The sequence below is a fragment of the Microtus ochrogaster genome, chromosome 22, assembly GCF_000317375.1.
Source record: "Microtus ochrogaster isolate Prairie Vole_2 chromosome 22, MicOch1.0, whole genome shotgun sequence".
NCBI lineage: Eukaryota > Metazoa > Chordata > Mammalia > Rodentia > Cricetidae > Microtus > Microtus ochrogaster.
The window spans coordinates 27,295,010-27,308,677 of NC_022023.1; the positions used below are offsets into that span (position 1 = coordinate 27,295,010).

The following is a 13,668-nucleotide window of genomic DNA, read 5'->3' on the forward strand; positions in this document are numbered from 1 at the left end:
GCCTCTGCCCCTGAGGGTCGGGAATAAAGGCGTGTGCCACAACTGCATGCCTAGGTTGATGTTTTCTTCTAAAGTTCACCATAGCTTGCCAGGAGAGCCTGCACTGACTCTTCTAGATATCTGCTAAAGTAAAATGAAAACTTACACTCATATAATAACCCACTCATAAATATTTATAGAAAATTATTTCCAATTACCTAAACTGAAAACAAATATCCAAATGACCTTAAGTCAGGAAGAAGATAGATAGGCCATGGTGTGTCTGGACATCAGAACACCACTTAGCAGTAAAGGGGTAGGCCACTGGAAACCTGACAGATATGTGAAGACAAAAAAAAGTCATTTCTAAAAGCTTATCCTGTTATAATTCCATTCCTATGCCAAAAGTCTAGGGATAGAGAAGGAATCCACTGAGTTCACCTAAGATGGGGAGTAGGGTAGGATTCATCTCAATAAGGGTAGCTGGAGATCATAAAACCGTCCTATATCCTCATTGTCACAGTGGTAACAGAGTTCACATGTTATCAAAAGTTTATAGTGCACTGCAGGAAATTTTAAAATTAAAAAAGATTCTTTTAAGGATAAAGAGGTAAAGGAAGTGGCAGTGGATGGCAGTCTCCAGGATGGGAGGGAGAAGAGTCAGACAGAAGTGATGGCACAGTACCACTGTTCAGGCCTGGCCTGTTGTCAGGATAGCGGGCAGCCAACAAAGACAAAGACAGCTCACCTTAGGGACTACAAGCAGGGGCCACCTTACTTCAGAGCTTTGGAGCTCCCTTAGTGTCTGGAAGACTGTGCCAGCCGGCCCAGGTGGCTGCTGGCATGATCTCCCACAGAAAGGCAGTTCCGGCTCAGAGAGGACAGGTCCTGCCCACACTGCTTCCACGGGGGCTCACTGTAGCCACCACCACATGTACCGATCTCCCTGCCCTCACCTGGGCAGACAAGGACTTGGCATCAAGCCAGAGGCTGTTGATATTGGACGGGCAGATATTCTCAGCAGCCCAGCACTGCCGAGAATCCGTCCTGCATGCATGCCCGTCTGGAACAGTGGCTCACAAAGACAGAGCCTCTCGAGGGAGAGAGCACAGGAGAAAGAAGATGTAGGTAGCCAAACACAGGAAAGTGAACTGCACAGTATTCCTCTTACAGAAGATACAGTTTAAGTAAAGAAACAGAGAGAGGAAGAAAATAAAAAGACATTATGCAAAGTAAAGCATATGAGAGCTGGTTTGCCTATATTAATAACAAAACAAACTTTAAAAAGTCTGTAAAAGGGCAAATATCCTCTTATTTCACTTCTGAGCAATTCCAGAAAGCAGAATAGTGGTGCTAGATCAGTGGTTCTCAACCTGTGGGTCGGGACCCCTTTGGGAATCATCTATCTCCAAAAATATTGACATTGCGATTCATAACAGTAGCAAAATTACAGTTATAAAGTAACAATGAAAATAAATTTTAGATTGGGGTCATGATAGCACGAGGAACTGTGTTAAGGGTCACAGCACTGAGAACCACTGTGCTAGACACTGGGAGGAAAGAGAGACGTTAGTGTTTGATGAGTACAGGATTTCAATTTGGGATCACGACAGAACCCTGAAGAGTTCAAGTCTTCTAAGAGGAAACGGATTCTGGAGACAGGTGGTGACAACTGCACAGCCACAGAAACATGTGCCATGAGAGGGGCTGCATGCTTCACGTGCCTACTTGTCAATATTGATCCTATGTATACTTTACCACAACACAACCTTCCTGGGGTATAATTTATATGCAGGAAAGCTCACAATTTTACGTATATAAAGTAACATCTGGAGAGTACTCTCTCACCATAGTGGCAGGACGTTGTTCCTTTTATCTGAGGAGTGGTCCACTGATGCCCAGCCTCTCCCAAGCTGGTTGCTTTCTGTCACTATTAAGAAAGCTGGGAGGGGCTGGAGAGATGGCTCAGAGGTTAAGAGCATTGACTGCTCTTCCAAAGGTCCTGAGTTCAATTCCCAGCAACCACATGGTGCCTCACAACCATCTGTAATGAGGTCTGGTGCCCTCTTCTGGCCAGCAGGCATACAAACAGACAGAATATTGTATACATAATAAATAAATATAAAAAAAAAAAGAAAGCTGGGAGCATCCCAGTGAGGTCACTGTGTAGCAATACCTTTGCATTTTTTTTTTTTTGATACACAGCTAGCAGAAGAATTGGCTGGTTATATATGTTACATAATCAAAAGAAATGACCGGCTATCTTATGTTAAATACCTGTTTAGTTTTAGGGAAATTGCCAGCCAAACTATGCTGGCAAGATGGCCCAGTGAGGAAAAGCACTTGTCGGATAAGTCTGCCAACCTCAGTTCTGTCTCCAAAACCCATGTTTTTTAAGCTGGGCAGTGGTGGTGCATGCCTGTTGCCTGTAATCCCAGCACTTGGGAGGCTGAGGCAGGTGGATCTCTGTAAGTTCCAGACCCAAGCTTTTTGAAAAAGCTGGAGGCAGCAGTGAGCATTTGTAATCCCAGAATTCCTACTTTAAGAGGGGAGGTGGAGGTGGGAGAACTGGAGACCTTGAGGACCAGACGGGCTGGAGTGTGCAATGCAGGGAGGAGGCGGGTGTAGCCAGCAAAATTTTTCTCCCATTCTGCAGATTGCTCTTCACTTGATTGACTATTTTCTTGGCTATACAGGAGCTTTCCATGAGGCCCCATTTGCCAAGTGCTGGCCTTACTTTCTGAGCATCAGCATCCTTCTTAGGAACTCCTTGCCTACACCTACGTGTATCCTGTAGCATGCTCCCTAGCGTCTCTTCTAGCAGTTTCTCTTCCGGGCTAATGTTGAGGTTGAGTTTTGTGCAGGGTGAGAGACAGGGATCTAGCTTCATTTTTTTACATGTGGGTATCCAGGTTCAGCTCTCAACATCTTTGATGAAGATGTTATCTTTGCTCACTGTGTATTTGCAGTGTCTTTGAAGGACTTAAATCTGGGGTCTTTATTCTATTCCACTGATCTTCCTATCTTTCTCTGTCCCAGTACCATGCTAGGTATTTTGTTTGTCTGAGACAGGGTCTCATTATGTAGACCAGTCTGGCCTCGAATTCACAGGAATCTACCTGCCTCTGCTTCCCTCATGCTGAGATTAAAGTCATGTGCCATCACGCTTAGTCGCCATGCTTTTACTATTATCACTGCTGTGGTTTCTAGTATAAATTGAATCAGGTATGGTAATGCCTTAGCATCCCTGTTCTTTATGCTCAGGATTGCTCTGGCTAGCTGCTATCTGTTGTGTTTCCATGTGAATTTTAAAAAATTGTTTTTTCGATTTCTATGAAGAACGAGGATTTTGATTGGGATTGAACTTATATATTGAATGTATAGATTACTTTTGGTAGGACATGATATTAACTCTACTAACACATGAACATGGGAGATTATTCCATTAAAAAATCAAAGTCAACCTAAATGGACCTTGTCTCAAAATGTAATTAAGTACTGTATTCTACTGCCCACTCCAGCACACAAAAGAGAAAAGTATGGAAGAAAAACAAGTTTTACCTGGGTGTGGTGGCATGCATTTTTCATATCCAGAAATGGGAGGTTGAGGCAAGAGGATTGAAATCCTGAGGCTAATGTGGATATATTAAGTCTGTGACTCAAAATCAGTCTACAATCAATAAAAATACCTTGTGACCAAGCAATTCTACTTTTAGAGAATACTAAAAGACAAAATTATAATAATTTAGTTATCTCAAATAGCTTAAATCTCTGCTCTAGAACTGAGCTGCCCTTCATCCCCCACAGATGGGTAGTGCTCTGAAAACTCAAGGAAAGCATCTGACTTCAAGGGCAGGAAGACTTAAGAAGGAAACAAAAGCCAGAAGTGAACCTCTCATCTCAAAATTATTTTCCTTGCCAGGAGGGAGCAGGAGACAAAAATACAGAAATAAGGAAACAACTGATGGGGCAGCCTTGTTTACTGTACATTACCTCATTTAAGAGAGGACATAGAGGGAAATGTCACTCTCATGCCAACAGAAAATGGCCCGGTTAAGGAGTTTGGTCAGTCCCTCTCTGACCCCCGTCTCTCTGAAGGTGAGGTAAGGAGCAGGCCCTTGACTTGGTGATGAACCTTAGCAGGATGACTCCATTTGGACATGTTAGTCTAGTACAGAACCTTAGCGTGGCTGACTCCATTTGGACTTGTTAGTCTAGTATAGAAGTAGTCCAAACAACTGTCTTGTGATTTCTGTTTACCAGAAGCGAGCAGTTGCATGCAAAAAAGACAAGAAAGTTCATGGTGGACAGTGTATGGTAGTTCTAAATTGGAAGTGATCTAAACACCTACAGGATAATGGACTATCATGTATTGCACTCACAAAATGGAGTATCTGAAATAATGCTGCCAGTCCCTATCATACCACCTCAGCTTGGCTGAATCATAAAAACAGAACAAGTACTGTGTGATCCCACTTGCATGAAGTTTAAGACCAGGCAAAGCTAATCTGTGTTGACAGATGTCAGCACAGGGAAGACCAGGTGGGCACAGGGACCACTTGTAGACATCAGAATTCTACAGCCTGGTCACCACCAAGTGCCTTCTACCCTCCCCAGCCGTCTCTGAAGTGAACTGTCCACTGCGTCCTTTCCCTCCATCATCTTCACGTAATGTGGGCAAAGAGGGAGGTGGCCAGGAGGTGCTGTGTATCTTCCACTCAAAGGTCTGAAGATGGAGAGGGAATGTACTTGCTACTAAGGAACCTCATCTGCACTCGAACCAGATCTCACTGGACACTCAGCGGTGTGTCGATCAGATGAGACTTGGAATAGTTTGCTCCTCTGAAGCAGAACACAGGAGAGGGGCGGAGCTGACTTTCTTCTGGTCAGTTGGAGCTGATGAGAGACCCAGGCCTGTCAGTCTGTCAAATGGAGACCCAGGGACCTATGTCCTTCCAACAGGATGAAAGCAAACCATATGGATCTCATGCAAAAAGCCCCCTTTTGGGGTAAGGGTTAATTCCACCTTATAACTCTCAGGTCATATTCCATCACCTAGGGAGGGCAGGGCGGGAACTCAAGGCAGGAACCTGGAGGCCTTGGAGGGGTGCTGCGCACTGACTTGTTCCTCATGGCTTTCTCAGCTTCCTTAGACAACCCAGGACCATCTGCCCAGGGACGGCACCATCCACAGTGAGCTGGGCCCTCCCACATCAACCATCAATCAAGAAAATGACCACAGATTTGCCTATAGGCCAGTCTGATGGAGGCATTTTCTCTGAGGATTCTTCCTAGGTGACTCCAGTTTGTTCCAAGTTGACAAACAAACAAACAACAAACCAGGACACTGAGTTATCGTTTTCCATCTTGGCAGAGGGTGAACATCCTACTGGAAGGTAGCATCATTGTGTCTAGCTATTTTGTTTATTAAATAAGACACATAATTGGAAAATTATTAGAGGAGGAAATAACCAAAACCATATAACTGAGAATTAGGATGACAACTAGCTAAGGTTGCTGGGCATGGTGGCACTTGCTGTAACCTCAGCACTTGGGCAGTAAGGCAGGAAAGTCAGGAATTCCACTACCCTTAGATATACAGCAAGTTCAAGTCTAGCCTGGCCTATATATTAGTCCCCTTTTTTAAAAAAAAGCAAGTAAAAAAAACATAAAAAATACTAGCTGAGGTCATTGTAAGTTTTTTTCTGTATGATGAGACCAATTACTTCACATAGGGTATCTGAGAATTTAAGGGGCTCAGCCCTTACCTTAGAATTAGTGCTCACTGGGGTTGTGTATTTAAATGTTTTCCAATGCAGCAACCCACACAATCAGACTTGGGCCTGATCATCAGCCATGTCTGTCTTGCATCTATAAAAGATAAGAGAGCCCTTTAAGGCCACTGTAAAGGCTCTGTGTTTTTTTTCTCCACCATTCACACCTAACCTGGAGTTTCAGGTACCATAGCTGAAAGCAAAGAGCACAAGGCGGCAGCAGCGAGTGGCCATCGCCACCCACCAAAGTCTCCACACTCTTCAAGAACCCTTCAGGCTTCCCTCCCTGTCCCTGTTCTACTGCCTTGTAGTAGCCCGTATTGGAGGAAATGCAGGCCAAGTGCTACTCCACAGAGGCCAACCCAGCCTCCGTAGGCACCATGCAAGAAGGGAAGAGAAGAGCTGCGGCCACAGTGACGGCCCAGCACATCTGAAAGTTCCTGAAGAAAGCGATCCCTTGAATGAGAGTTAGGGAGAAACAACAAGAGGAAGACAGGCTCGGAAAAGAAGGACTTCAGAAGCTGAGACATGAAGACAGCAGTCAAGGGGAAGAACAGGAGGAGGGGATGCTCGGAAAAGAAGGACTTCAGAAGCTGAGACATGAAGACAGCAGTCAAGGTGAAGAACAGGAGGAGGGGATGCTAAGGAACATGTGAGGTCACAGGGTCTAAGCGTGAGCGTAAGACGGGAGAGCTTTCCTCATAACAGAAATGAAGAAAACATTTCCTGAGCCAGCTGGAACCTCTGCAAAGAAGCTGTAGGAGCACAGCCATCTTTTGTGGGAGCACAGTAGTCTTCAGAGGGAGCACGGTGGTCTTCGGAGGGAGCATGATGGACTTTGGAGGGGGTCTGAGATTGACCAGAAATCAGTACACAAAGCTCAGGCAGATCACACTCTGGGTGTTTCTGAGAACCACACTGAGGGGCAGTTTGTGGGAACATGAGTCCCCTTACACAACTCAGAAAATCACAGGAACCAAATCCTACGGGTTACTAAGGCTGCCCGCTATAGTCTGGACAATACACTCTTCAGGGATCACCATAGATATGTCAACAGCAGGCAACAGTGCAAGGCTGTAACTGTTACAGGAAAGGCTGAGCAGGAGAAGAGAGGAAGGTTAGGTCCAGCAGTCCAAATGGCCCACCTCTGAACAGTACCTTCAAGGTCCTAAGCCTGCACCACTAAGCATGCTCAACCACAGGGTGAGAGACAACTTCCTTCCCCTTCTGGAGACGCGTGGTTACCTGGTAGTTACACTGTTGTGAGCAGAAGGCACGGGGGCCATTAGGCACTGTTGAGAAGCAGTGCCTCTGAGAACAGTATTCTCTGCCACAGGAGAGCTACACTCAGCAGATCATTAATGCTTCAACATCCTTAGAGACTTAGAACAATGTCTGTATTTTATGAAATTCAAGAAAGTAAACCATCTCCACGTCTTCAGGTACAATATGGCATTTTGTTTTTAGTTCCAAAATTCCTATATTACTAAAAATCAATGGAAACACTTAATTACAAGAGAAGATAGTAAGATGTAGAACACTGATAAGTAAGAATATTTCCAAAAACTAACTTACTCGTATGAAATCTGTAAGTGTATTATAAATGAAGGCTCCTCTTGGGAGAAAGAAGCAGCTTCCAGGGCTCAGGTCATGGAAGAAGAAAAGCTCTTGTTCCTAGATTGAAACAATAATTGCATTTCAAATTTCGTCTCTTACTTAATGTTTATCATACCTGATCTGAGAGTGATGAAATGTCATTTTATCCCCACATCGCCTATTACAAGGCATCCCAAGGTCCCTCAGGATCTATCCAGACATATAAATATATAAATAGCACATGTAAAATGACCAGCTTTATTTATGATCACTTAGCCTCATCTTTGGATGTTTTGTTATCCTTTGTTCTTCATTACTAATTTTTTTTTTAGTGTAAATAGAAAGTAGCTAATTGTCTAAGTTTTCATCATACATTTAGATATAGGTCTCATGTGGGGACAACAGAATAAAATGAGAAAGAAAACTCATTGCAGAAGACAGGTTTCCAGTCATGTGACCCTTCTTACAGTGCCAACCCCTGAGAGTCTGCCCTGTGCACGGGGTGACTCCTAGCAGCCCTGCCAACAACACCTCACAACAGACATGGGCAGACAAATGGTTTGCCCATCATGTGACACAGCTTGATCCTGGCAGGATGGAGATTAAAACCCTAGGTCCACTGGCTTTGCTTTTATAACATGCTAAAATAGACTCTCTCAAGAGCTTTTAACGCTCTAACAAAAGATAGAGGACAGGAGCTTGTTATTGACTTTCGGAGTGTGGATGTGGAAGAACTCAGCTGTAGGCAACAAGTGTCAACAGAACAGAACACAAGAGAGAAGAAGAAATGTTACTCTTAAGATTTTGGTTTGTGAGGTGCAGTCATGGGTAACAACAGTGTGTCTGTGTGATGATGGTATGGGCGTACCTTCCCGATTTTCCTGTGGTCCCGGCTCTTGGCTTCCTCTTGGAACTTCTCCCAGCCCTTCATCATTTTGCTATCAGGAAAGGATATTCCATAGATCCGCTGCAATGTCTCCATCTCAGGATTGCCTTCCCAGTACGTTGAGGAATTCTAAACATCAGCAAGGTATTGCTTTTTTCAAAACCAAACGTTTGGCAGTAACACCACTCTACAACATATATGCATTATAAAATCCGCAATGCTCAGTTACAGATATCTTTATAGTGCTTGGAAAAGTCTTAAATTGGGTCTAATAAGAACCTTTTCATCCAAATTATAGCACTAATCAGTAAGTTGCACAAAGAGTCTGCTGTGGCTTCTAGGAATGAAAGTGACGGAGAACAGGAAGGAGGGGGCTGAGGAACAAGAAAAGGCAGAGGTCCATGGAAGTGTCAACCTCTCTGGTCTATGGCTCAAGGGGACGGGCATCAGTGGGTGATGGGTAATTAATACCCATGTTTCACCTTCAGAAAACCGAGGTCCAGAAAGGCTAGGGCTTCAAATTCAGCCCATTGCTTATGATTGCCATGGCCCAGTTCCACTCCCGCTTTTCTCTCTGCCTGTGGTACAGTCATCTATATGCAGAAAGATGCTCTTGTTCTCACTGAGCAATGAAAGACATCCGCTGCACAGCTGTCTCCTCCTCAGCCACCTAAATCTGCAGACATGCGAGTCTCTATATAAAATAGTGCAATTGCACATAACCTGTACAAGGTCCTGCACACTTTAAACCATCTCTAGAGTACCTGACGCAAAATAAATGTTATGTATGTATCTGTTGCAATATGCCATTTAGGAATTAAGGATATCACTACCACCCCACTCCCAACATCCCCAAACCCTATGTGTACAGTATATACATGTCCAGCATAGGCATGTAACATGAGGGCCTGCTTGGTTTCTGTCCTCCCACCAGGTCCCACAAATTACACAGAGGTCTATATTAATTATAAACTGATTGGCCCATTAGCTCAGGCTTTGTATTAGCTCTTATAATGTATATTAGCCCATTATTCTTATCTATGTCAGCCACATGGCTCAGTACCTTTTTCAGCGGGGCAGGTAACATCCTGCTTCTTCAGTGTCTGGACAGGACTGCTGAGGAATGGGCTTCCTTCTTCCCAGGATGCTCCTGTTCTCATTGCCCCACTTCTACTTCCTGTCTGGTTGTCCCACCTATACTTCCTGCCTGGCTACTGGCCAATCAGCGTTTAAAACATAATTGACAGAATACAATTGTCCCGCACCATAGGCACAATTTGTTTTTCAAATATTTCATCTAGCAGTTGATTAAATCCACATATATGAGACCTGTGAATACTGGGGCATCTAAATAAGGAACAATATAAAACCTGTATAGAGGACTAGAAGGATGGCTCAGTGGTTAAGAGCATGTGCTGCTCTTGCAGAAGACATGACTTCAGTTCCTAGCACCCACCTGGGCAGTAACTTCAGTGATCACACTTCTGACCTCTGCAGGGACACATACATACACACATGCACGCATAATAATCATAAATCTTTAAGGTACGGCACATAAAAAGATATGCGTCACAGTATTTAGAATAAGATTAAAACTCAAAAGCTATATAGTGTTTTAATTATCAAGACTCTAACACATTACTTTTAGTGAAATAAGAATGAGGAGTTTAAAATACCATCTTGTTCAGACTATAGAAGACGTGACTGAAATCCCTTATGTAGTTTATTTTCTCTGCGATATTTATAAACTTAAAAAAAATCCTTACCTTGAAAATTTTTATGGCTTTAATTTTTCCAGTGTGTCTTACATGGGGGCCTTTGCAAAGGTCAATTAATGGACCACACCTATAATGAAAGATTGAAGACAGGCCCAGACATATTTATAATTTTTTTGGACTGTTCACTATAAACCACATTATCATATTGTACCAATTAGCAATACCTGTCTATTTGACACAGCCTAGAATCACCCGAAACAGTGTCTAACTGAGTAATTGTCTTTATCAGGTTGATCTGTGGACTTGCGTGTGAGGAACTATCTTGTCTTAACTGACACGGCAGGGCCCAGCCCACATGGGAAGACCTTCCTGGGGAGGTGATCATGGGCCATGTAAGAAGTCAGCAGAGAGCAAGTCAGGAAGCAGGGCCTCTTTCTTTCTTTCCTTTCTTTCCTTTCTTTCTTTCTTTCTTTCTTTCTTTCTTTCTTTCTTTCTTTCTTTCTTTCTTCCTGGTTCTTCCTTCCTTCCTTTCATTTTTCTTTCTTCATTTCCTTCCTTCCTCCTTCCCTTCCTATTTTTGTTTGTTGGTATTTTTTAAACAAACATATTGTCCTGGCTGTCCTGGAACTCAATGTGTAGAGCAGACTGGCCCTAAAGATAGAACTCTGCCTAACTCTACCGTCTTTCTGCATGGTTTCTACTTCAAGTGCCTGCTTGGGTTCCTGCCTTGACTTCCCTCAGTGACTGACTGCGACCCACAGATGTGGGCCAAATAAAACATTCCCTCCACTAACTAGCTTTTGCTCAGCTGGCATGTCTTAGCAAAACCGCAGGAAGGCAGCCAGGGCACACAGGTTTTAGGTAAAAGGATGCACTCTTCACATGTATGGGGTAAGCTTTAATTCAGGGTCAGTGAGAGCAGGGACCCATGGAGCCTCAGATCACATTGCTCTCTCTATGTAAATTTGAACCCCTCAGAAAATCTTCTGAAGACACTGTGCATGCAGAGACATCCTTTTTAACTGTCCCTTCACTGTGGTAAAACCAGAGAACCATCCTGTTCCCCACTAGGACTTGGGGCTGCTGCTGCTAAGTTCCAGGACCCTGCTGAGTCACTTAAAGCTGGTGCACACAAACCTGTAAACAGTGGTTGTTGGAGTGTCAACTTTCTCCTTCAGAATCCGGCACTTAAATTTATTGTACTACAAAGAAAATGTAACATATTATTATAAAAAATGTTTTAATGGGAAAACTATTCTTTTTAAAAAGCTCCGAGAGACGCTTACTCTGTCCAAGGTGTTGGGACACCATGGACAAGCTGTACTCACAGCAAAGAGTGACACTGTCCTGTATGAGACTCCAAGTCACACGGTTGGTAAACTCTCACATATGACCATGCTGTGAGTTAGGACCACAGACGTGGAATGCACATATTTTTTTTTATATCAGCTATGTATTTAAAATTAATTCCATCTTAGTTTTACTCTTGAAACATAGCTGTCATGTGATTCAGGTTATTCCACTGGGTTCAGATCCTACTGGACAGCACTCTTCTAGAAGATCCGATTTCAACTACATAAAATAAATCCAGTTCTTAGGGCACATTTCCATTATTTGCATAAAAGCAAAGTTTACATTGTGGCATTGCATTTGCTAAAAAGCCATGGTATCATTACAGTTAGCAAACTAAGGTAATTCATCCTTTTCTCTGCTTTTATTGCAATAATCACAGTACCAAGTATTAATTCATATTAAATAACTAAAGACAGGAGAAACAAGCCCACATTTGTACAATGTAACTGTTTCATCCCAATATGTTCAAGTGAAACCACTGCCTTCACAAAAGCTGATATGATCAGTTCTTAGGAGTAAGCAAAAAGTCAGGGCAGCCCGCAGAACAGGAATAGCATCTGTAAGTGACTGATGTTTAGAGACAGACACCAGGAACATATAAGCTGCTATAATGCAAGCCAAACCAAAGATGAATATTCTTTCAAGAACAGCAAAGAGGCCCTTACAGACTCCCAGGAAGGTATACAAATGGCCAGTATGTACATACACTGAAAGAGGCTCAGCATCACTACATCCTAAGAAAAATGCAAATCAAGGCACAATGAGACACTACTTTATAGCCATGGATGGCTGTTAAAACAAACAACATCCAGAAAACTAGTGTGGGCAAGAATGTGGAAAAACTGTACAGACTATAAATGCTGAGACTATCATGGAAAATGCTATAGAAGGTCCTGAAAAACTAAAACTGAAGTTCCCCATGATCCAGCAATTCCATTTCTGGAATTTCAAACAGAAATCTCAATGCTCACTTTCATATCAGCATATACACAATTGTTAGAATGCAAACAGTTCCAGTATTTATGGGCAGCTGAGTCAACAAACACAAACACACATATACACACAAGGAAGGGGTGATTATTTAGCCTTAAAAAAAGAAAGAAATTCTGACATGCTCTGCAGGGCCTTGCAGTGAGTGAAACCAGCCAGTCACAAAGGTAAGTAGTGTGTGATTCATTGAACTGAGGTTCTTGTCAAACTCACAGCACAGTAAAAAGAGGGCTGCATGCCAGGTGGGTAGCCGAGGGAATGGAGAGTGGGTCCTTAATGGCACGGTTTTCACTCTGGTGAAAACCATTCTGTGAGGTGACAGTGCTGATGTTTTCATATATGCTTAATGCTACTGAACTGTGCATTCAAAAATGGTTAAAAGGTAATTACTGTGGAAGTTTGAATGTAATTGGCCCCCATAAGTGTTTGGCTGGGGGCTTCTGGAATGTTGTCTTAGCAGTTAAGAGAACTGGTTGCTCTTGCAGGAGACCCAGGTCTGATTTCCAGTACCCACATGGAGGCTAACAACTGTCTATAATGCCCGCTTCAGGGGATCCAGTGCCCTCTTGTGGCCTCCACAGGCATAGCATACACACGGTGCACAGACATACACCAACACCCACACACATAAACAATCCAAAGGGAAGAGAGTGAACATAGACTGGAGGTTTTTGTGTAAGATTACAAATAGATACTGTTGGGAGGAGTGGTCAGATGTCTTAGTTCAGCTGTTAATTGGCCATACTTTCTACTTTAGAATTAAGCAACATTTCATTTTCCAAGAGGATTAGTAACCCCAGTCGTCCAATACTAATCATGCCTAAATTGATCAGACCTATGAAAATTACTCACCTGGCTCTTTACCTGCCTATGATTGCCTGAACTGTCTCAGAAAACATGAAGAAAATGGCATAGCAAGTGACCACTGACATGCTCACAGTAGCTCTGCAGACTATACATGTGACACCTTCACCACGGCTCTGTAGACTGTACGTGTGACCACTGACACCCTCACAACAGCTCTGCAGACTGTACGTTGTGACCATTGACATGCTCACAATGGCTCTGCAGACTGTATGTGTGACCACTGACACGCTCACAACAGATCTGCAGACTGTACATGTGACCACTGACACCTTCACCACGGCTCTGTAGACTGTACGTGTGACCACCGACACCCTCACAACAGTTCTGCAGACTGTACATGTGACCACTGATATGCTCACAACAGCTCTGTAGACTGTACATGTGACCACTGACATGCTCACAACAGTTCTGCAGACTGTACGTGTGACCACCGACACCCTCACAACAGTTCTGCAGACTGTACATGTGACCACTGATATGCTCACAACAGCTCTGTAGACTGTAC

At 43.4% G+C, this 13,668-nt stretch overlaps 1 protein-coding gene across 1 annotated transcript in view; it reads right to left on the reverse strand.

Moving 5' to 3' along the window:
- Tarsl2 (threonyl-tRNA synthetase like 2) overlaps positions 1 to 13,668 on the reverse strand; it is a 45,171-nt gene that overhangs the window by 17,725 nt on the left and 13,778 nt on the right. Inside the window, exons 7-10 of the mRNA XM_005357796.3 lie at positions 11,091 to 11,155; positions 10,002 to 10,080; positions 8,218 to 8,364; positions 7,329 to 7,427 (exon numbers count right to left, since the gene is read on the reverse strand). Coding sequence (XP_005357853.1) covers positions 7,329 to 7,427; positions 8,218 to 8,364; positions 10,002 to 10,080; positions 11,091 to 11,155 — 390 coding nt within the window. The remainder of the gene's footprint in view (positions 1 to 7,328; positions 7,428 to 8,217; positions 8,365 to 10,001; positions 10,081 to 11,090; positions 11,156 to 13,668) is intronic.